General features: G+C 46.9%; 1 protein-coding gene across 4 annotated transcripts in view; it reads left to right on the top strand.

Moving 5' to 3' along the window:
• MYBL2 (MYB proto-oncogene like 2) overlaps window positions 1-23,194 on the top strand; it is a 145,138-nt gene that overhangs the window by 104,486 nt on the left and 17,458 nt on the right. For 3 of the 4 annotated variants that reach the window (XM_063960285.1, XM_063960286.1, XM_063960287.1), the window contains exon 9: window positions 22,500-22,639. The exons of the other annotated variant lie outside the window; for it this stretch is intronic. In XM_063960285.1, coding sequence (XP_063816355.1) covers window positions 22,500-22,639 — 140 coding nt within the window. The remainder of the gene's footprint in view (window positions 1-22,499; window positions 22,640-23,194) is intronic. 4 annotated transcript variants of the gene reach the window in all.

Here is a 23,194-nt window from a genome sequence, read left to right as displayed (position 1 = left end):
GGAGAGCTTGGGAGATGACTGGGTTGCAGGCTGTCGAGCAAACTTCTCCAGTTTAGCCGCGGCCGCACTCTGGCCACCCCTCACCATCGTATCAAGGCCTAGCAATACTCAGAGTCACGATATTCAGTGTCAAGATGTATAGCAGTGGGTGGTATATGCAGTATCAGCAGCACGCCAGGCACTGGGACAGCCAGCTGTTATATTGAAGGGAGAAGGGGGATCAAAGGAGTCCAGTGGTATAAATAAATATGTCCAGTGTATGGTATTCCAACAGCATAGGCAATAGGCAGGGCAGCTGGGACCAGTACTAATCCTCCAGCCCAGTACAATCTTCTCCCAAACTGCACTCTGCTGTGAGGAGAGACACAGGGAGCTGTAAGTAGAATAAAATGGCCGCCCAGCACACAGACTTCCCCTTCTTCCCTCCTTGCACCAGCCTTCAGGGGAGCAGGATCATTTATGTGTGGAGCCCTGGGGGTGCAGGAGTGGGGTGCCGCGTTCCTCCGGTGCCGCTGTGGCCGCCTCGGGTGCGCGATCGTGTGTGCGCGCGCATGCACCCGGCGGAGCTCCAAAATTGAGGCCGGGGACTGAATTGCGGCCTAGGCCCGGAGTCCGGGCGCCCGCTGGCGCGAGCCGGGGACACTCACACGGGTCCACAACGGTGCCTGCCGCCTCCCCAGTGCCGCCAGACAGGAGAGGAGTCCAGAGAAGACCACAAAATGGAGCCCCAGGATCGATACAGGATTAATATCCAGGGAGCTCCTCGATCCTGCTGCCTAGTCCCTTGCCGCCGTGGCCACGCCCCGAGATCGTCCATATTTGCCTGCATGCACAGCTGACGGGGCACCAGCGATGAACGCGCGGGGCCGCGCATTGTTCAAAGCTAGTGCCTCCACACTGCACGATATGAACGTTATCTCGTTCATTAATGAATGTGATCGTTCATATCGTGCAGTGATGTCGGCCAGTGTGTAGAGCCCAATAGAGTGGAGCTTAATATACACAACACAGGTGAAATATACAGGAAATACAAATAGATAATTAGATCAAAGGCAACCCAGCGGAAGAGGCCTCGTGGTTATCCAATGTGATTTTTCTTCCTAGAAGTGTCTCTTCCACGGACCGTACATGTGAATAAGATGGAAAAACCAAAAATGTGTAGTACTTTCTTAGGTTTTGCACATTTTTATATAACAGGAGAGGGTGAGACTCGCTTCTCGAGTGTGGTCGCCAAATATATAAAGGTTTCTTTCAAGACAAACAGGAGCCAATAAATCACGTGGTCAATCATGGTACGCGTACCAAGAAAACTCACAGGCTCAATGGTAGTAATCTCTTAAAGGTATCTTTGGACTTCTGAATCGCTCTTCCTTTCAAGGTACGTTTTCCTCCAAGTGGGCCAAAGGTTCCCCACCCCTGGTGTAGATGACCAGTATGTACCCACTTGGAGGCAAAACTTTTTTTGCAAAAGGTTTTGCAAAAATCCAAACCTGGATCCGGACAGAGGAAATGAATGAGATGCAAAAGTGGGAGTTGTGACAATATAATACAGGTTGAGTATCCCTTATCCAAAATGCTTGGGACCAGAAGTATTTTGGATCTTTGATTTTTCCGTATTTTGGAATAATTGCATACCATAATGAGAGATCATGGTGATGGTACCCAAGTCTAAGCATAGAATGTGTTTGTTTCATATACACCTTATACACACAGCCTGAAGGTAAATTCTAGCCAATAGTTTTAATAACTTTGTGCATTAAACAAAGTGTGTGTACATACACACAATTCATTTGTTTCATATACACCTTTTACACACAGCCTGAAGGTCATTTAATACAATATTTTTATTAACTTTGTGTATTAAACAATATTTGTGTACATTGAGCCATCAGAAAACAAAGGTTTCACTATCTCACTCAATTCCTTATTTTGGAATATTCCGTATTTCATAATATTTTGATATGGGATACTCAACCTGTACAGTACAACAATATACAGAATCAGAAAGTTGGCTTTCCATCACCTAATGATAGTGGATCATATAAAGTTTAAATATCTGTGTTCTTTAGGTAAAGACATTCTCAATCTTGTCTGTACACCACAGGTACTTTTGACTGTGGAATTTAACTTAACACCTTGTATTTGCAAAGACTAAATAGTGTACATGAATAAAAATTGTCAATTCTTGTGTATATTAGGTAATTGGCAAACAAGAAACCATACACCTCTGACTAAAAATGACACACACACACACACACACACACACACACACACACACACACACACACACACACACACACAGCCATATACACACTCGTGCACATGCATACAGCCACATACACACTCATCTACACATGCATACTGACACATACTCATATGTACACATGCATGCAGACACACATACTAGATACTACACAAGCTACCTGGGTGGTCTTCTATGTTACCGTGTGTGAGAGAGCTGGGAATGGCAGGGGATCTTCTTGCTATAAAGCTTCACAACCCGATAGCAGCGTGTTAATGCGTTAGCTGAGCACAGCTATCTCTTTTCTGCATCTCCTCTGCAGCCATTCATCCATGTGCATTATGTTAGCTCCTCTCTATGCTGTGCCGCTGGGCTGTGTGTAAGGGGAGGCGGTACCAACCACGCTCCACCCTCCCTATCTGTTTATTGCAGGCTTGTCCAACCGGCGGGCGGCGGCTGACAGTGAAGGGGAGGAAGGGGGAGTGTTTCTTTATCATCCACTAGGGGTCACTGGAGTACTCTTGGGATATGGACGGGCGTAGCCGAACAAAGGCACTGAATATTCAAATTTAGGACTCTCCCCCCTCCATATCCCCGAGTACCTCAGTGTACTTTGTCAGTGTTTTTTCGGTGCTCACAGCATGAACATCGGCATTTTTCAGAAGATTTTATTAATTTTTATTTTTATTTTTAATTTTTACACTTCCCGTCCCAGGTTCTGGAAAAACATGGGTCCGGGATGGTGCCGCTGCAAGGCAGCGTATGGCGTGTCGGTCCTCACAAAGAGCACCCTCACAGCCACAGGCGCTATAAGACAGCGCATGGCGTGTCGGTCCTCACAAAGAGCACCCTCACAGCCACAGGCAGCCACTGTCTCCTGCAAGCTGAACAGAGCTTACAGAAAGAAGCTCCGTCACAGCCAGGATGAGACAAAGAGCTGGAAGAAACTACAGCTGCAGAAGCTGGAGGCTGAAACGGAGCTTACAGACAGAAGCCCGTCACAGCCAGGATGAAAGCCGTCACATGGACAGAGCTTACAGCAGCACAAGGTATGGTGGGGTCAGGGCGGTCAGCTCACGCTGCCGCCCTGCTGTGTGGGAAGGTGATACTGTAACCAAGTAAGTCCCAGAGAAAGGTGTGCTGCAACTTGAGTTTTACTGTTAAGATATGCAATCAGTATGTGTTATTGGCAGACGGGATGCAGACAGCAGCATCCCGTCTGTCGGAAGCCCAGCAGTGAGTTGGCTCGCCGTGCTTTGGTGTGGACCCCTCACCCCGCCGCTGAAGCCGCCGCTGAAGGGGTCCTGCTACGCGCAGAGCGGCCGCACGTCACTCAGACGCCGGCCGCTCTCACAGCGCTGATTGCCCGGCACCACTACAGGGAGGAAGAGGCCCCGCCGAGACTCCGTGTGCTAACAGAGCGGCCGCACGTCACTCACGGACGCCGGCCGCTCTTCCAGTAAGGACACCGCACGCCGCTGACCGGAGTAGGAAGGCGCCGCCCGCTCTTCCGGACGGCTCCCCGGCACTATACACAGCGCTCTCCTACTCTCCCTGCACCCGCTCCCCGTACGCTGCAGGTAACATTACCTCACAAGCAGCGCAGCTGCAGGAGGGGGGAGGGGGAGTAATGCCCATAGCAGCAGCAAAGGCTGCATGGGTTAACAATAGGCAGCGTTTTCAACAGTGTAATGGCCTATAACATCAGTATAAAACTGATGTTTCAGCACATTTTATATATATAATATATAATGAAGCTTTTTGCTGGCAGGGAGACTGGGTATAATATCAGTATGGACTGTGATTATATGTTTAAGCACATTTTATATATATATAATATATATATGAGGCTTTGGCTGGCAATAGGCTATCAGTGGCTTAACCTATTGCAGGTTTAACCATGTTTTCTGTTATTTTCTGTTAAGGCTGCAAGATAATAACAGTCACTGCAGGCAGTGTTCATATTAATGGAGGCTAATTAAACCTGTGTTATCACTGTATAATAGGCTATTAAGCCTATATTAACTGTATAATAGGCTATTAAGCCTATACTAACACTGCAGCAGGTAACCGGTACTGTGATTTTCTGTGAAAGCATGGCATAACGGCCATTTTAATCATTGCTGTTTTTCCAGTTTATAATTCCAGAACATTCCAGCCATACACCTCTACTCCACAAGGAGGCGCAGGGGTGTTAGTGGGAATTTTTGGTTCAGGTTTTACATAAGTTAGCCATGTAATCTGTATTTCTACATAATTCTAGAACATTCCTGCCCTACATCTCTAAGCCACCAGAGGCGCAGGGGGGTTAGTAGGAATTTGGTTCGGGTTTCATATGCCCATGTGAACTGCTTTTCACAACTCTAGTTTCTCTTCACATCGAATAAATCTTTTGTTTTTACTAAAGTTTCAGTAGAGAGAAACAACCATCAGTTTAATATGTTCAACAATAACATATATAGATATTACACACAAGTGTCTGTCTGTTGCCTATTGTGGTGTCGGTCTACATAGCGAGCAAGGCTCTAGTGCAGACTAGAAATAATTTTAAAGGCTTACGTTGGCAATTCAAATTAAAAGAGCGGTAACGGTGTCTCGGAAGTGAATCCGTCAGCTCTAACAAAAGACAGTCTTTCCAAAACGGCCAAAGTCCCTTTGGGTACCAGACTGTTTATTTTACTGGTATTATAATTTAAATGCACAATGTTATGTCAAATCTCACACCGATAACTACGTGTGAGAAGGGAACATTAGTCCAGCAATCAGATAGTGCGGGGGTTTTTGACCGCTATTGGTAAATGCGTGTCTGTCAAACTTTATAAAAACCCAGGATACATTTGGGTTACTATAATCTATGTATAAACAATGACGATCGCTGTTAAAATAAGCTACAGAGTATATCTGTAAAGCTTCTGCTAACGCCGGTTACTTTCATCGTCGCTAGTTAAGCGCGACAAGGCCAGAGCTTGTTTGCTCCTAAATTTGATACACTCATTACGCATCCAGTATCAAAATGCAAACGGCGTTTTATCCCTTATAAGCGGTGGTACAAAACAGTCACGCCTTGTAAACAAGACGCTACAGTCAGCAAGCCAGTGGTTTGATGACCTCTTTTCCAATTGTGGAACCGCGTGTTTACATGTTACATTTGCGAGGTTTCAAAACTTCAACTCAGGGTTGTCTCAGCTATTTACAGATTAAAGGGCGAAACTGCCTCTGTCGAACAGTTTGGCATGTTGCCATTTAGTCTCTGCTGCTTTTCAGCTGTCTTTATAACAGGCAGTGGTACACCAACAGAGTCAGAGTGACTTATTTCTCTCTGTTTGAGCAAAACCAAACACAAGTCACTTACTGCAGTGGGAAATGGATTTTCTGCGGTTAGTATTTGCATATTGCAGCCATATCCATTCTGGTTGGTTTATCACAGGTTCTAGCGTTTGCTAATCGCCACAACATTAACCATGTCAGGTCTACTGTTTCTTATCGCCTCGGGTATTTACCAAAGTGATGTTGGTGATGATAGCTCATCTCACATAAGAACTCTGTCTCAACAGAGTTTTCTTTATATTAGATGATCTGCTCATAAGGACTCTGTCTCAACAAAGTTCCTCTAACTTGCGTTACTAAAATAGACTGAGGTAGCAGATCAAGTTCAAAAATAATCGCATCTAATTCCGTCTAAATGATGTTAATTCTTAGGTAAGATTATAAATACGGTAAATCAAAGACTTTTACCTACTACACCAGCAAGGACAAATGTACAGCTAGTAAGTAGTGCAAAACACGCACACTAGCGGTACATTGGTGTATTCACCTGTTAAGAATAATGATGTGTTTCGAAGCGATTTAGTTCGCCGCCCTTCACTTGCGTGTCCCACAGAGGGGCGAGGGGGTATATACTCTGGACTAGAGTCGCAGAGGTTCAGGAGTTGTAGTTAAATAATATCAGCGACAAAGGTTCCAAAATCACGACAGATTGCTGTCAATAAAGGTCCTGGAACTATGTGCAAAAGGTCCTGGAACTAAGTGCATTTTACAATGCAATACATGCTTCGCTTTCAGTCTAACCAGGAACAGTCAGACAAGGCAACGGCAGTTGTATACACAACAACCAGGAGAACCAAGAAGCCGCATGGCAATGCGGCAGGTAACTCGAATCCTCAATGGCTCAGAACACCATTATGTGAAAATGTCAAGAGATCATTCCGTGAGTGGACATCTCTTAGACAGATGATCTCACCCGTCAGGATTTGGATCCTGAAAACTGGACATTAAATCCAGAGGTGTTTCATATGTGAGTCCACACAAGGGGTTACCCTCAGGTATACATGATGGCATTTCGCCACAATTACAAACGCTCAGTATGTGTACAGAACGACAGATCACAAGGGCAGTGGCGGTGGAGTTTCTCACATTCGTGTGGTCATTCAGCATCGTGTATCTGGCTCCACCAGTTTCCGCTGCTCTCTCCGTTGCTAAAACGGATCATAAGACAGTTCGTCACAGTCATACTGGTGGTATCTCAAAGGTTTCGGAAAAGCTTGCTTCTCGAATTTCCAAGGAATACTTGCACACGATCTTGGCCCGCTCATAATACGTTCAAACTGTTACATCAGGGAACGTTCTTTTACCCATAGTTACCTATGTACCTATTATCTATGTACCGCACTTGCGGTTGACGGGGTGAGGGTTCAGACCGCCCTCTTAAGAAATAGAGCATTACAGTATCTGTTATACCAACCATGTTAACTTGTAAGCCGCTTAAGGCAGCTCATTATTACAAAATTTCGTGTGCTTACATAGGTTGTAAACCTCGGAAGTTTACAACATCATCCTTCAAGTTACCCGTATTCTGTTAAACGGGGTGGGATGGAAAACTGCGTTGATCTACACTAGGAGTGCAGGTATCGGTGTGGTAAACTTATATTCAAAGACGGTTGCATCGATTTGCGTCTGTACACACATTTCTACAAGGTGTCATCAAAGTTCAGACTCTATTTATCCCACCTACAGCGCCAGGCGACTTGAGGTGGGGTTCAGATTTCTTACAGTTTTCATATTTTGGACCTTTTCAACAAATGGGAATTAAGTTTCTCACTTTTTTTCTTATAGCCTTGGCTTCTAGCCTTGGCTTCGGAAAGGGTTTTTGTTTTCATATTTGGGTGCCTTGTATTCCAAGCCACCGTATTTCAGTTTTCTCAGGACGAATTCGCTTTCGTATTCTTCACATCAATATACCATTAGTGGTTTTTGTGTGGACAGCACATTCTAGAATTCTGAATGTGGTACACGCATTACGCGTTTATATATGTCCCGAACGTCTACAGTACGTGATATGAATACGTTGTTGGTTCTCTATGATACTGCCAACTGGGGTTAGCCAGTTTCTCAGCAGACATTATTCCAGTTGGATAATAATAATGACTACAAGTCAGGCTTACTTTAAGGCTAAGTTACAATCGCCTATGTTAGTAATAGCTCATCCCACAGGTTCTGTGGGAATGTCAGACCCAGCGGGTCGTGGAGCGTCTACGACGCGGCTACATAGCCTTTAGTGCACCACGTTTGTGCACGTTTACACGTTATGAATGGTGGCGCCATCAGCATATAGCTTTGGGCTGCCTACTGTTACAAGTATCAAACAGCTCTCCCGCCCACGAGGGAAGCTTTGGTACGTCCCAAGAGTACTCCAGTGACCCCTAGTGGATGATAAAGAAAATAGGATTTTGGTACTTACCAGGTAAATCCTTTTCTTTGAATCCATAGGGGGCACTGGACGCCCACCCAGAGCAGTTTTACCTGGGTTGTTTTAAGCTCAAGGGAGCTTAGGGTAACAAGTTTACTTGATTAATATTAAGCTCAGAGGAGCTTATAATAACACATTTTCACCGATTGGTTCAAATTATAAAGTTCTATCGGTTATGGTGTCAACTGTTTAGTTGACAGTAAGGTTATGGGTCAACATTGTTGTTGTCCGTTATGTTATGGTTATGGTGTCAACTGTTTAGTTGACAATAAGGTTATGGGTCAACTTTGTTGTCCGTTATGTTATAGGTATTCTCCATTGTCAACCTCTCTATATCCTGTTCGCTCAGTAAAAAACACTGACAAAGTACACTGAGGTACTCGGGGATATGGAGGGGGGAGAGTCCTAAATTTGAATATTCAGTGCCTTTGTTCGGCTACGCCCGTCCATATCCCAAGAGTACTCCAGTGCCCCCTATGGATTCAAAGAAAAGGATTTACCTGGTAAGTACCAAAATCCTATTTTCACACTGACGCTGCAGGATTCCAAAGGTTGCTGTACACAGCGGTCATAAAAGCGCGTCCTGTGGGACACGCTCCTTTTTGCAAACAGTCCGTTGATGCTTATAGCGGGTAAAATAAGCCTTATAGCATATTATTGCGATCACTGAGCCAGTTTCAGACAGAAATGATCACAGTGTAGAAAACTTACTGCTAGTGTGAAAGGAAAGCTGTCTCTATGTTCTTCACTTGGTCTGTTTATTGTTGAGGTTACACAAGTGTTTGGATGGTGGTTTTGAGACATTTAAATGTTCACATTTTGGTCCTTTTTTTTTCGTTCAAAGAAAACACATTTACCTGAGGGTACAGTCTGTCTTATAGGGAATTATGCATTTGTTGTTCATATAGATTTCTCCTTCCCCTTCCCACACGCCTAAAAATATATCCTTGAGCTTTTCAACCTGGTTTTGAACTGTCTAAACTTCTTTTGAGCATCTGGATTTGGTAGAGTTAGAGGTCCTAACTTTCAAAGACAACCTTTTATTTCTATTAGCTGTCTTGCAGGTCTACATATCTCCTTTTGTTTAGACAGGGTTGTATAGCGGACTGTGTAGCATGGGTCACAGCTGTGTCGCCTGACACGGCTGCGACCCGTGCTACTGCCCTCTTTCCCACAGCGCTCACAACCCGGCATATTGCTGGGTTGGTGACGCGGCAGGGGCGGCGCTGGGAGATCACATGATCTCCCAGCGCCCCCTCTCATACACTGTGAACGGGAGCCGTGTCGCCTCGACATGGCTCCCGTTCACACTACACAGCTTATCGGGTTGAACACGTGTTCAACCCGGCAAGCTACCCGGCTGGGATTCCCGGATCACTTGATCCGGGAATTTGCAGGGGGACCCTTTTCCACTAGGGAAAAACACGGGTAAATGCGCACCCCCCGCGCATTTAATCGTGTTTTAAGGAGCTAGTGGAAAAGGGGTATAAATAGTCCTTTATATTTTGTGGTCCTTTGCCCAGAAGAGATGTTGGTAATTGGTCAGGTTTACATGGGGTAGTTAAGCTAGTCTCCGAAAATATGAAAACACATTCTCAAGTGGTACAGCACCTTGGTTAAGTACCTGTACTGGGAGGCTCCCTCGTTTATAGATTGAATGTTTCTCTTACGTCCTAGAGGATGCTGGGGACTCCGTAAGGACGATGGGGGGAATAGACGGGCTTCGCAGGAGACATGGGCACTAAAAAGAACTTTAGATATGGGTGTGCACTGGCTCCTCCCTCTATGCCCCTCCTCCAGACCTCAGTTTGATACAGTGCCCAGAGGAGACTGGGAGCATTACAGAGATCTCTGCTGAGTTTCCTGAAAGAAAGTAATTTTGTTAGGTTTTTTATTTTCAGGGAGCCTGCTGGCAACAGGCTCCCTGCATCGTGGGACTGAGGAGAGATCAGCAGACCTACTTAACTGCTAGGCTCTGCTTCTTAGGCTACTGGACACCATTAGCTCCATAGGGAGACGGAACGCAGGTCTCTCCTAGCTGTTCGTCCCGGAGCCGCGCCGCCGTCGTCCTCACAGAGCCGGAAGATAGAAGCCGGGTGAGTATGAGAAGAAAGAAGACTTTAGAGGCGGCAGAAGACTGCGGATCTTCACTGAGGTAACGCGCAGCGGTAACTCTGCGCGCCATTGCTCCTGCACAACACACACACGGCAGGCACTATAAGGGCGCAGGGGGGGTGCCCTGGGCAGCAATTAAACCTCTGATCTGGCAAAATTTGGGCATAGATGGGCTCTGCATTATATATGAGATCCCCCGCCAGTTTTTGAAAGTAATCGAGCGGGACCGAAGCCCGCCGCTGAGGGGGCGGAGCTTGATCCTCAGCACTCACCAGCGCCATTTTCTCCACAGCACACCACTGAGAAGCTGGCTCCCCGGACTCTCCCCTGCTGAACACTGTGACGGAGGGTTTGAAAGAAGGGGGGGGGGGTCACATAATTTGGCGCAGTATATATGTGTATACGTGTGTGTGTATATGTGTGTGTGTGTGTGTGTGTGTGTATATATATATATATATATATATATATATATATATATATATATATATATATATATATATATATATATATATATATATATATATATGTATGTGTGTAAATAAACAAATAGGAAACCACAGCACTCGCCACCCCAGAAGTGGGGTGCAGTGTCCGCACTCGCCACTAATAGGGTGGGTTGCATGTAGCCCATGGCCACCTACTCAAAAATCTAGAAACAAAGTTCAGCACTCACCAAAATAAGCTCACTTATCCTCACAACATCTATCTTGTGATAGTGTAGACCCTGCATGAAGGTGAGGGCATTTCGGATGAGGTCATTCCTACTCTGATAAAGGCTAGGAAGGACGTGACAGCGAAACATTATCACCGTATTTGGAGGAAGTATGTCTCTTGGTGAGAGTCAAGGAATGCTCCTCCGGAAGAATTCCATCTGGGCCGTTTCCTTCACTTCCTACAGACTGGAGTGAATTTGGGCCTAAAATTAGGCTCCATTAAGGTTCAGATTTCGGCCCTATCCATTTTCTTTTAGAAGGAATTGGCTTCTCTTCCGGAAGTACAGACTTTTGTGAAGGGAGTGCTGCATATCCAGCCTCCTTTTGTGCCTCCAGTGGCTCCCTGGGACCTTAACGTGGTGTTACGTTTCCTTAAGTCTCACTGGTTTGAGCCTCTTAAAACGGTGTCATTTAAGTATCTCACTTGGAAAGTGGTCATGTTGTTGGCCTTTGCATCGGCAAGGCGAGTGTCTGAATTGGCAGCTTTATCTCACAAAAGCCCCTATCTGGTTTTCCATGTGGATAGAGCAGAGTTGCGGACTCGTCCTCAATTTTTGCCCAAGGTGGTTTCGTCTTTTCATATGAACCAACCTATTGTAGTGCCTGTGGCTACGCGGGACTTGGAGGATTCCGAGTCCCTTGATGTGGTCAGGGCATTGAAAATTTATGTAGCCAGAACGGCTAGGGTGAGGAAAACAGAGTCTCTGTTTATCCTGTATGCAGCCAACAAGGTTGGCGCTCCTGCTTCTAAGCAGACTATTGCTCGCTGGATCTGTAACACGATTCAGCAGGCTCATTCTACGGCTGGATTGCCGGTACTAAATTCGGTAAAGGCCCATTCCACTAGGAAGGTGGGCTCTTCTTGGGCGGCTGCCCGAGGGGTCTCTGCATTACAGCTTTGCCGAGCAGCGACTTGGTCGCGTTCAAACACCTTTGCAAAGTTCTACAAGTTTGATACCCTGGCTGATGAGGACCTCATGTTTGCTCAATCGGTGCTGCAGAGTCATCCGCACTCTCCCGCCCGTTTTGGAGCTTTGGTATAATCCCCATGGTCCTTACGGAGTCCTCAGCATCCTCTAGGACGTAAGAAAATAAGATTTTAAACCTACCGGTAAATCTTTTTCTCCTAGTCCGTAGAGGATGCTGGGCGCCCGTCCCAGTGCGGACAAAATCTGCAAGACTTGTGTATAGTTATTGCTTACATAAGGGTTATGTTACAGTTTTGATCAGTCTCGGGCTGATGCTGTTTGTTTCATACTGTTGACTGGTTCGTATATCCAGGTTATACGGTGTGGATGGTGTGGGCTGGTATGAATCTTGCCCTTAGATTAACAAAAATCCTTTCCCCGTACTGTCCGTCTCCTCTGGGCACAGTTTCTCTAACGGAGGACTGGAGGAGGGGGCATAGAGGGAGGAGCCAGTGCACACCCATATCTAAAGTTCTTTTTAGTGCCCATGTCTCCTGCGGAGCCCGTCTATTCCCCCCATGGTTCTTACGGAGTCCCCAGCATCCTCTACGGACTAGGAGAAAAAGATTTACCGGTAGGTTTAAAATCTTATTTTTTTTATAAAAAAATGCTGGCATTGTATGTAAAGTACCATGGTGAAAACAAGGTTTAAACCATTTTTTAATTTGTTTATTTTAAACCCTCTTGTTTGTTTTATTATACTGTGACTACAGACATGGTGTCGTGACTTCTTAGAAAATAGCCAATTATACTATAAAACTAGTTTTTATTCAAAGGGCGAGATTAAATTGTTAGCACTAAAGGCACCCAACAGAGCTATTTGATTGTTTCTTCATTTGGGAGTGATCAGTTGCATTTCCCCCGGGGGTGGCTAGCTGAAATGAGTGAAAAGTGACCTGTATGGGCACACAAATGGGACTTTTCACATCATGCCATTACTTTTGATCAGGTTTAGCTGCTTAACCAGGCTAATCTCGACCTCTCTAGGCGCGATAAAAAGGCACAATTGAATATCGCGCCATCGATTTACCATCACTTTAGACCATAGATCGGGAGCGTTAAACACTTGAATCTCGCCCAAAATATTTCATGCCAGTGACATTCCTAGTGCTAATGCTTAACTACTCCCTTTTTGTGTGTTTCTGACATTAACTTGTTACTTTCAATTTTTTGAGTGTACTTTTATGTTTAGTCTATTTACATATATTCAGATGTAATAGGAATAATAAGCAGTAAAAAAATTTGGTTTTATTGAAAGATGTAAAATAAATCCTCCGATCCTAAATAACTTTAAATTAAGGGGGAATTCAATTGTTTTGTGTGTGCCCACCGGAGCTATTCAATTGTTTCCCCCCCTTGGACGCGCATGCCTAATACCAGGTGCAGCTAAACTTCGCCTAAAGTCCTGGTTAAGGCGCTCAAACTCCTGATTCAGTGCCCAAACCAGAGTTTTTGCACTTTTCAGCTCGCATATCAGTTGGCTGCGAGCTGAAATGTGTACCCCACTGCATACACACCCGAACAGAGCAACAATTGAATTGCTCAGTCTGTCACCATCTAGTGGCAGTTGGGGAAAAAAATGTAGTTCCCTTTTAATGTTTGAAAGCATTAAAACATGGTTGATTAAGGTTTCTTATAAATAGCAATGTTTTACAGTATTAATATAATAAGCAGTGTTTTATTTTCTCCTATTAAAGCATTAATACAAAAAAACAAACAACAAATTGGTTTACACAAAAATAAAACCTTATCTAAAAAAACCAAACCAGGCTGTTTTTCCAAGCCTGTAAAGTACTGTGCACTGCAACTTTTGATCTTAAGGTGCCCATACACATGACAGTATTATGAACGATTTGGCCGTTTCTGACAGATCGAAACTACAAATTGTTCATAATAGTGCAGATCGTTAAGTGTCTTAATGATCACGATGTGCGGTCCCGCTGCTCGTTCTTCGGAGCTTCTGACCTCCCCTGCAGCAGGGAAGTTCTGAAGCTATTGTCAACGACAGCGTGCTCCTAGATGTAGCTACTCCCAGATCGTAAGATATATCTTAAGATACATCATGTGTATTGTACTATATCGTTTGCCCAGGACTGCTGGGGGAGTTCAAGGGAAATCATTAACGAGAAATCATCTTTTACATGTAGTCTAGTGTATGGGCACCTTTGCCTTCTCTTAGGGAGAGATTGGGCAATATCCAGTTTTTCCCATATGGCTGAAAGAGAAAAAGGGATTTTTATACTGGTTATGCCTTTTCTCTACTCCACTGGGGACACAAGACACCTACCCTATATGCTGCTTTTATTTATTTATTTTCTATATCCTTTTTTCTCCTTAAGGTCATAACTTAACTTAAATTGGTGGTTATCACCATCTCCTCGTTTCCTCCCATAAGTACTGAAGACCCGTCGGGGTAAGGGGATAGAGAGAGGGTGAAAATTCAACTATTAGAGCCACATTTAAACCTACCAAATGACACTGCTCATCCTCCATACTCCTTTATTTTTCTGCAGCGGGGTACACTGTGTTCCACAGGGAATACATCGGGGTATAGAGCAGGATCTTGGATCTAGAGTCACCTTAGGCAAAGCTTTGACTGTCCCAGGATGCATTGGGGCCTCTATAACCCCACCTCCAGGCACTGAGAGTGGTGCCTACAGGCAGCAGGTCCCTAACAGTCTGGCTGCACTGGGCAGCCCTGAAAAAGCTGAAGACTTCAAGGGACACAGCGCTATTATGTCAGGGTGACAACATGGAAACGGGGCCTGGACTGCACACCCTAGCTTATTATAATGGGATGTGCTACCTTGCTGGGACTAAGTACTGTAATACTACAACATAGGAAAAGGGTGCAGGTGCACCATACACCATTAAAATTATTATAACCATAATATAATATTTGAGGTTCTTGGCATATATTGGCCAGTATATGAGCCTGCCCACCTGCTTCACGGTGACCTCATCGGACAGGTCCCTAACTCTATAGGGGTTCACCTCCGGGACGCAGAGCACCCCCAGACCACCCCAGCCAAACCATCCCAGGGCATCACACAGAAAAAGGATAGGAGTGAAAGATCAGTGTTAAGCAAATGAAAGAGGCTGCTGAATGTGAAAGAAAAGAAGAGGACAGCAGTAAAGTGTTAGAATGTGAAGTTTAGCTGAGCAGTGTTATAAGTGTAAAAAATATGTGAAAAAAGCTACATAAATATAAAACAAACACAATGTGATATAAGTGTTAAAAGTAAATGTAAGGTGAGCTTTTGGGGCGTGGAGCTCCCTATATTGCTCTGGCTGGGCCACCTTGGGGCATCACCACCTTACATTTACTTTTAACAATTATATCACATTGTTTTATATTTATGTAGCTTTTTTCACATAATTTTTACACTTATAACACTGCTCAGCTAAACTTCACATTCTAACACTCTGACACTTTACTGCTGTCCTCTTCTTTTCTTTCACATTCAGCAGCCTCATTCATTTGCTTAACACTGATCTTTCACTCCTATCCTTTTTCTGTGTGATGCCCTGGGATGGTTTGGCTGGGGTGGTCTGGGGGTGCTCTGCGTCCCAGAGGTGAACCCCTATAGAGTTAGGGACCTGTCCGATGAGGTCACCCTGAAGCAGGTGGGCAGGCTCATATACTGGCCAATATATGCCAAGAACCTCAAATATTATATTATGGTTATAATAATTTTAATGGTGTATGGTGTTCCTGCACCCTTTTTCCTATATCAGGGTGACATTCAGCGCTTCGTCTCCGTCATCTCCCAAGCAGTGTCACATACTCCTGCGGCTCTGATCCCGGGTACTTGCGGCGGCGATGCTCCGGCTTAGGCACACGGTCGCAGACGCTCTCTTGGTTCGTGTGTCAGCTACGAAGGGAGGAGGTAAGAGGGTCCCCCAGGCGGGACCCGCCACTAAATTGCGTTCCTCTCGCAGTCTAGGGAGACTGACTGTGACGCTGGCATGGACACTGTTACCGAGCATGGACCCCACCATATCCACCAGGGCATAGGAGTACAGGTCGGGTGTACTAATGCCCCTATTGATAAGGCTCCGTAGTATTGGCGGTGATGCCCAGCATAGGGGAGTCTGCACTTGACCTGTAGCCCCGGCCCAGGGCGCCATCTCCTCGCAGATTTCCCGCCCTGGAGCTGCCTCACACTCTCTTCCTCAGTTCCTGACAGACGCTGGGCACCATCTTCTGAGCATAGCTGCTTCTGGTCGCCTGTTCACATTTATTACAGCGTTAGTTAGAAAAGAGTGTACCTATTATAGAATATATTGTATGAGTATTCTGACCTATACCTCTAGTCTAGGACCGTGCTGTGTGTGTGTGTGTGTATATATATATATATATATATGTGTGTGTGTATATATATGTATGTGTGTGTGTGTATGTATGTATGTATGTATGTATATATATATATATAAAATTTATTTATTTCTGCTGTGGGGTACACTGGGCTCCACAAGGAATAACATCGGGGTGTAGAGTAGGATCTTGATTCGAGGCACCAACAGGCTCAAAGCTTTAGACTATTCCCAAGATGCACAATGCCGCCTTCTCTATAACCCTGCCTCCATGCCAGTGAGCTCAGTTTGTAGTTGGTGCCTGCAGTAGCAGGTCACTTAACAGGGGGCTGCTTCAGGCAGCCTATTCTTAGCTTTAACTTTAAAGAAAAGAAGAGGATTCTACAAGGGCTGCAGCAGGCTGTGTCTGATAGACGTCTCTTCTGCAGCTCCATCACCCCCAGCGGCGCTGTATACTCCCGCGCCGCAGTTGCCAAGTCACTACAGCGGAGGCGCCGGCGTCTTCCTCTCTGCCCGTGAGTCTCTCACGCTGCTGTCTCCCAGATCGTGAGGCTGCTGACAAGGGAGAGGTAAGGGGCCTCTGTGCTGCACTTTGCACCGCGATCCCGCGTGGCCCGCAGGAGGCGGGCCGCGCACGCTGGCATGGACACATTATTGGGCTGATGTTCCACTAGCCACCAGGGTGATTCTGTATGGGCACAGGTTAGGGAGGACGTTGTACCATTACCCCCCTGCTTTCCTTACTGCCTGCGCGCCCGGTGGGGATGCCAGCAGTGGGAGCAGGCCCGACCTGAGGCTCCTCCCCCCAGCCCCAAGGCACCATTTCTGCAATGTTCCCGCCCTGGAGCTGCATCCTTCTCCCTCACGCCCGGTCAGCAGCCATTACAGATAGAGCCTTGCTGTTCCTGGGATTGCTGGGGCAAATCCTCCTCTGTGGAACCGCCTGACTGCCAGTGCTGTGCTTCCTACAGGACATTTGAGTATTTTACCTGTCACTGCGACTGTTAGTTAAGCAAGAGTGCATACCTTCAGGGTTGTGTGGCACAAACACCCTGTGATATACATCCAGTGCCTACTGCGTTTGTTATATCTATTGTTATCACATATAGCCATACTAAGTATTACTTTGTATTGCTAGTCCAGTGCAGTTTATGGTACATAATTTCTGCATGGTACGTTTGTGACTATATACGTGTGTGTGCATGTAGCTGCTGCGTGGTTACCTTATTGCAGGGTATTTCACTCAGCGTGCTATTCCTATATTACTATACCTGTGGGGGCCAAGTGTTTCAGGTTTTCTCTGATGATAATATAGGATTGTTTCACAAGATATGCTACGGGAGTATTTTTTACTTGTGAATTATAGTCACCATATGTTCTATTCCTATTGAACCCTCGGTCTGTGCCAGCTTCGGCTGTTTCTCAGAGTTCTTAAGTATAGTGCTGCTACAAAAAAAAATGTTTTTTGTACCGGGTTGCCCATTACTGTGCGCATTATGTCTGCTACACGTGGCAATGACGTTGGGGCCTCTCCCACACTGCGTGGTAGTGAGGCCACTGGCGGAATGAAGGATAATTTAGCAGCTGAAAGTTCAGGGGCTTCCTTGCCCCCCAGTGGGTCGGTAGCACTTGGGGCATCACAAGAACCACCTTGGGCTACATTTTCCACATTGTTAAACACGCTTGTAACTAAATGGACTCCTCCTGTGGGACCACCTTTGCCGCTACCACAGATTATGGTCCCCGCTGTGAACCCGCCATGGGCGGATCAGCTTTCCACTCAGTTACAGCATTTGAACCGAACCATGTCCAAATCTAAGGGTCCCCCTCGCCCGCATAAGACTAAGTCGTCTTCTAAAAGGGCTATTACCTCCTCCCAATCCGCGGCCTTAACTGACACGTCCTCCAAGGACGGTGCTTATACTGACCCCTCGGACACTGACGCTGATGGTTCAGATGGGGAGGGGAAATCGTCCGTGGATGTCTCGGATTTGATTGAGGCGATACGGTTCATTCTTCAGGTGGCTGATTCTGAGCCTGTCACCAAGAAACCTGATGGGTTTAAACGTAAGAAGGTGGTTAAGCAGGTTCTACCCTACTCTAAACACCTGATTGACATATGTCAAGAATCCTGGGAAAATCCGGGGACAAAGTTTACACCGAATAAGAGACTGTTGGCTCGCTATCCTCTCTCTGCGGAGGTGTGTAAAAATTGGGAAAACCCTCCGCCTGTAGATTCTCATGTGGCACGTATGGTTGTTTCCTCTGCTCTACCAGTAACCTCCGTCCCCTCTCTGAAGGAACTGACGGATCGTCGGGTGGAGAGCTGTTAAAAGCGATTTATACCCTTTCTGGGGCTGTACAAAGGCCAACTATTTCAGCGACTTGGGCTGTTGAAGCGTGGGCTCGGGAACTCGAGGCGGAACTGCCTTCTGACGCATCTGAGCATGCTCGACAATGTCTCATATATTGCCACGGCTTCTCTGTACCTTAAGGAGGCGGCCTCCGATGCCGGGGTGCTCGCGGCCAAGGCTGCTACTGCATCCGTTTTGGCAAGACTTATCCTTTGGTTGAGATCTTGGTTGGTGGATTTGGATTCCAGAAAAACCCTGGAGGTACTTCCTTTCAAGGGAGACATTCTCTTTAGAGAAGATCTCAATAAGATTGTGGCTGATTTGGCTACTGCTAAAACAGCTTGCCTACCTAGTACGGCTCCTTCAGCACAGAAGGCTAAGAGTACTTTCCCTTGGCCCTTTCGTACTCCAGGTAAAGCAAAAGGTCAGGAGTACCCAAAACAAGCCCGTACTTCCAGGCCTGCCAAGCCCAGACCGAAGCGTGCTTGGAACGCCCGCCAGCCAGCTCCAAAAACTGATAAGCCGACCGCATCACGGGGCGGGCCTCCCTCTGGAGGATCGACTTCTAGGTTTTACCCAGGAATGGTTGAAGACCACTTCGGATACCTGGGTGAGGGAAGTCGTTGCTCGAGGTTACGCCATACCCTTCAAGAATCGCCCCCCTCATCGATTTTGCCTAACAGATTTTCCTCTGGATCCGGCGAAAGCAAACACGTTGCACTCGGTGGTACATTCCCTCCTGTCCACAGGAGTGGTGGTACAGGTGCCTCTGACTCAATCTGAAATCCTTGAACAAGCATGTGTGAATTTCTAAGTTCAGTATGGAAACGCTGTGCTCTATTGTTCTGGCAAAGGAGCGTGGGTACTATATGGTCTCCCTGGACATACAGGATGCCTACCTACATATTCCTATTGCGGTATCTCATCAGCAGTACCTGCAGTTTGTAGTGGGCAACCTTCATTACCAGTTTTGGGCGTTACCTTTTGGTTTGACAACGGCTCCACGGGTCTTCACCAAGGTTATGGCGGTCATGACGGCCACGCTACGCCATCAAGGGGTCGGGATACTACCATACCTAGACAATTTGTTGATCCTGGCAAGTTCCTCAGAACTTCTCCTGTGTCATCTCGATTTGACAATCCAGTGCATGAAAGCCCACGGATGGCTGATCAACTGGAAGAAATCTTCCCTGGTTTCGGCTCGGAGCATGGTACACCTGGGAGCATTATTGGACACCCACAACCAGCGGTTGTTCCTGTCTCCAGGAGAAAGTCCTGAAGCTTCAGGACAAGATCCGATGATTCCTATCCCGTCCGCAAGTGTCGATCCATTCGGCGATGCAAGTGCTAGGTCTCATGGTGTCTGCTTTCGACATGGTGAAGTATGCTCAATTCCATTCTCGCCCTCTGCAGAAGTTGATTCTGTCCAAGTGGGACGGCCTGCCTCACCAGATCAGATCTCACATGAGCTCCCCATCTCCGGAGGTCCGTCTGTCCCTGAGGTGGTGGTGGCTTCAGGACCAACGATTGAGCAGGGGCCGTCCCTTCTGAATATCCAACTGGGTCCTGCTGACGACTGATGCCAGTCTAAAAGGTTGGGGCGCGGTGTTGGAACAACACTTTCTCCAGGGTCAGTGGACCGAGGAGTCGTCTCTACTCCCGATAAACATTCTGGAACTGCGGGCAGTGTTCAGTGCATTGACAATGGCCCAGCATCTGATACAGAGCAGACCTGTTCAAGTACAATCGGACAATGCCACCACGGTGGAGTACATCAATCATCAGGGTGGCACTCGAAGCCGCATGGCAATGAGGGAAGTATCAAGGATTCTTCAGTGGGCAGAACGCCATCTGCCGGCCATATCAGCAGTGTTCATTCCGGGCGTTCTGAACTAGGAGGCGGACTATCTCAGTCGTCCGGACGTGCACGCCGGAGAATGGAGCCTACATCCGGAGGTGTTTCAACTTCTCGTGGACAAGTGGGGTCTCCCAGATGTGGACCTGATGGCGTCTCGACACAATCACAAGGTCTTCGGAGCACGGACAAGGGATCCTCAAGCAGCGTTCGTGGATGCTCGATCAATCCCGTGGAACTTTCGGCTGCTGTATGTGTTCCCTTCGGTGTCACTCCTGCCCAGAGTAATACAGAAGTTTAAAGCAAGAAGGAGGAAACCTACTTCTGGTCGCTCCAGCGTGGCCCAGGCGGCACTGGTTCTCTGATCTACAGGGCCTCTCGTTGGATCGTCCCCTTCTACTTCCACAACGTCCAGATCTCCTCGTTCAGGGCCCTTGTGTTTACCATGATTTGGCCCTTCTGGCTTTGACTGTGTGGCTCTTGAAGCTTCCGTCCTGAGGGCCAAAGGTTTTTCTGAGGCGGTCGTTCAAACTATGTTGAAGGCCCGTAAGCCGGCTTCTGCTCGGATCTACCATAGTGTCTGGAATGCTTACTTTAGTTGATGTGCATCTCACAATCATGACGTTTTCAAGTTTAGTACGGCCAAACTATTGGCCTTCCTACAACAGGGCCTGGACTTAGGCCTGCGTCTGGCCTCCCTCAAGGTTCACGTCTCTGCCTTGTCGGTCTGGTTTCAGAGAAAGATTGCTACCCTACCTGATGTCCATACATTCACTCAGGGTGTTTTGCGAATTCAGCCTCCTTATGTGCCACTTGTGGCCCCTTGGGATCTGTCATTGGTTTTGGAGGCCTTGCAAGAGTCTCCTCTTGCATCTGCTGAGCTTAAGTGGCTTTCCCTTAAGGTGCTGTTTTTGCTGGCTATTGCATCAGCTCGAAGGGTCTCGGACTTGGGGGCCTTATCCTGTAAGTCTCCTCATCTGGTTTTTCACCGTGACCGGGCGGTTCTTAGAACGCGGCCAGGTTTTTTACCCAAGGTGTCTTCCTTCCACCTTAACCAGGAGATTGTGGTTCCGGCCTTTAATTCTCCTGAGTTGTCTATGTGAAGAGAACATCCTCCATTAGGAAATCTGATTCTCTTTTCGGGTTTGATTTTTACAAACGTGGCTGGCCTGCTTCCAATCAGACACTGGCCAGATGGATTAGAATGGTGATTGCACATGCTTATGTACGGGCTGGTCGTCCGGTTCCTGCTACCATTAAAGCCCATTCTACTCTGTCAGTTGGACCTTCTTGGGCGGCCCACCGTGGTGCGACCTTTGAACAATCGTGCAAGGCGGCTACGTGGTCCTCAGGGACCATGTTCATTAGGTTCTATGCCTTCGATACTTCCGCCTCCCAGGATGCTTCTTTTGGACGCCGGGTTCTTGTGCCCGCTACAGTGCGTCCCCTCCCATAAGGAACTGCTTTAGGACTTCCCAATGTTAATCCGGGTGGTCTTCAGGTTGCCGACTGTCGGGATCCCGGCGCACAGTATGCCGGCGCCGGCATACCGACAGTTTTTCTCCCTCGTGGGGGTTCACGACCCCCCTGGAGGGAGAATAGATAGCCACCGTGCCCGCAGCGTGGCGAGCGCAGCGAGCCCGCAAGGGGATCATTTGCACTCCCCGCGCTGTCGGTGCGCCGGTATGCTGGTCGCCGGGAGCCCGGCCGCCGGCATACCATACCACACCTGTTAATCCTTGTGGAGCCCAGTGTGCCCCGCAGCAGAAAATGAGATTTATGGTAAGAATTTACCGTTGTTAAATCTTTCTGCGAGGTACACTGGGCTCCACAAGGCGGCCACCCTGATGCACTTAGCGGCTATGCCATACCAACCCAAAGTAGCTGACACCCTCTCTTGTGGTGAGTGTGTGTGGTGTAATTGGCTACGAACGATGGTCGTCTCTTGTACCTGCTACTGCATTCGGCTGGTTAACGAATCTGAGCTCCTGTGCACGGAGGCGGGGTTATAGAGGAGGCGGCGCTGTGCATCTTGGGAACAGTCAAAGCTTTGAGCCTTTTGGTGCCTCGGATCAAGATCTTACTCTACACCCCGATATTAATCCTTGTGGAGCCCAGTGCACCTCACAGAAAGAGATTTAACAATGGTAAGTTCTTACCATAAATCTCGTTTTTGTTTTCTATTTCAGTTCCTGAATTTCTGGTCAAAACATGATGCTTTGGAACTGGAAAACCCATCTCTCACTTCCACACCTGTCTGTAGCCAAAAAGCTGTGGTAACTACACCTCTCCATCGCGACAAAACACCATTGTTGCAGAAGAATTCAGCGTAGGTTTATTTTCCTTTAATACTTTTATTACCTTTACTGTTTACTTCTCAGTCATCCTGCACATCCACATTAGCACTACATGCTTTGTGATAGGTCTGGGACTCAGGGTTGACACCAATTAGGTCGACACCTGAAATAGGTCGACATGAGTTTTGTGTTTTTGGTGTCGTTTTCTCCGTAATGTGACCAGGAACCCCAATTAGTGCACTGTGCTTCGGGCAAGGTGCCTCGTTCCGCTACTGCTGCGCTTGGCACAGGTTACTGTTACCAATTGTAGTCCACGTGGATCAAAGTATGAAAAAGTAAAAAATAAATACAAATAAATAAAAAGTGAAAAACTCACGTTGACCTTTTTCCATGTCAACCTTCATGTCGACCTAAGGTGCGTCGACCCAAGGTGTCGGCTAATTGGTGTCGACCTGGAGTCCGGATACCCTTTGTGATAGCTGCTATGGTTGTTCGCTCTCTGGAAATGTGTAATACTGGAAAACATCAATTTATCTCTTGACTGCCTCTGACCTTTGTGTCGTATCTCCTTTTGTGGTTACATTTTT

Source organism: Pseudophryne corroboree, chromosome 3, assembly GCF_028390025.1.
Source record: "Pseudophryne corroboree isolate aPseCor3 chromosome 3, aPseCor3.hap2, whole genome shotgun sequence".
NCBI lineage: Eukaryota > Metazoa > Chordata > Amphibia > Anura > Myobatrachidae > Pseudophryne > Pseudophryne corroboree.
This window is presented reverse-complemented; position numbering and strand designations above follow the sequence as displayed.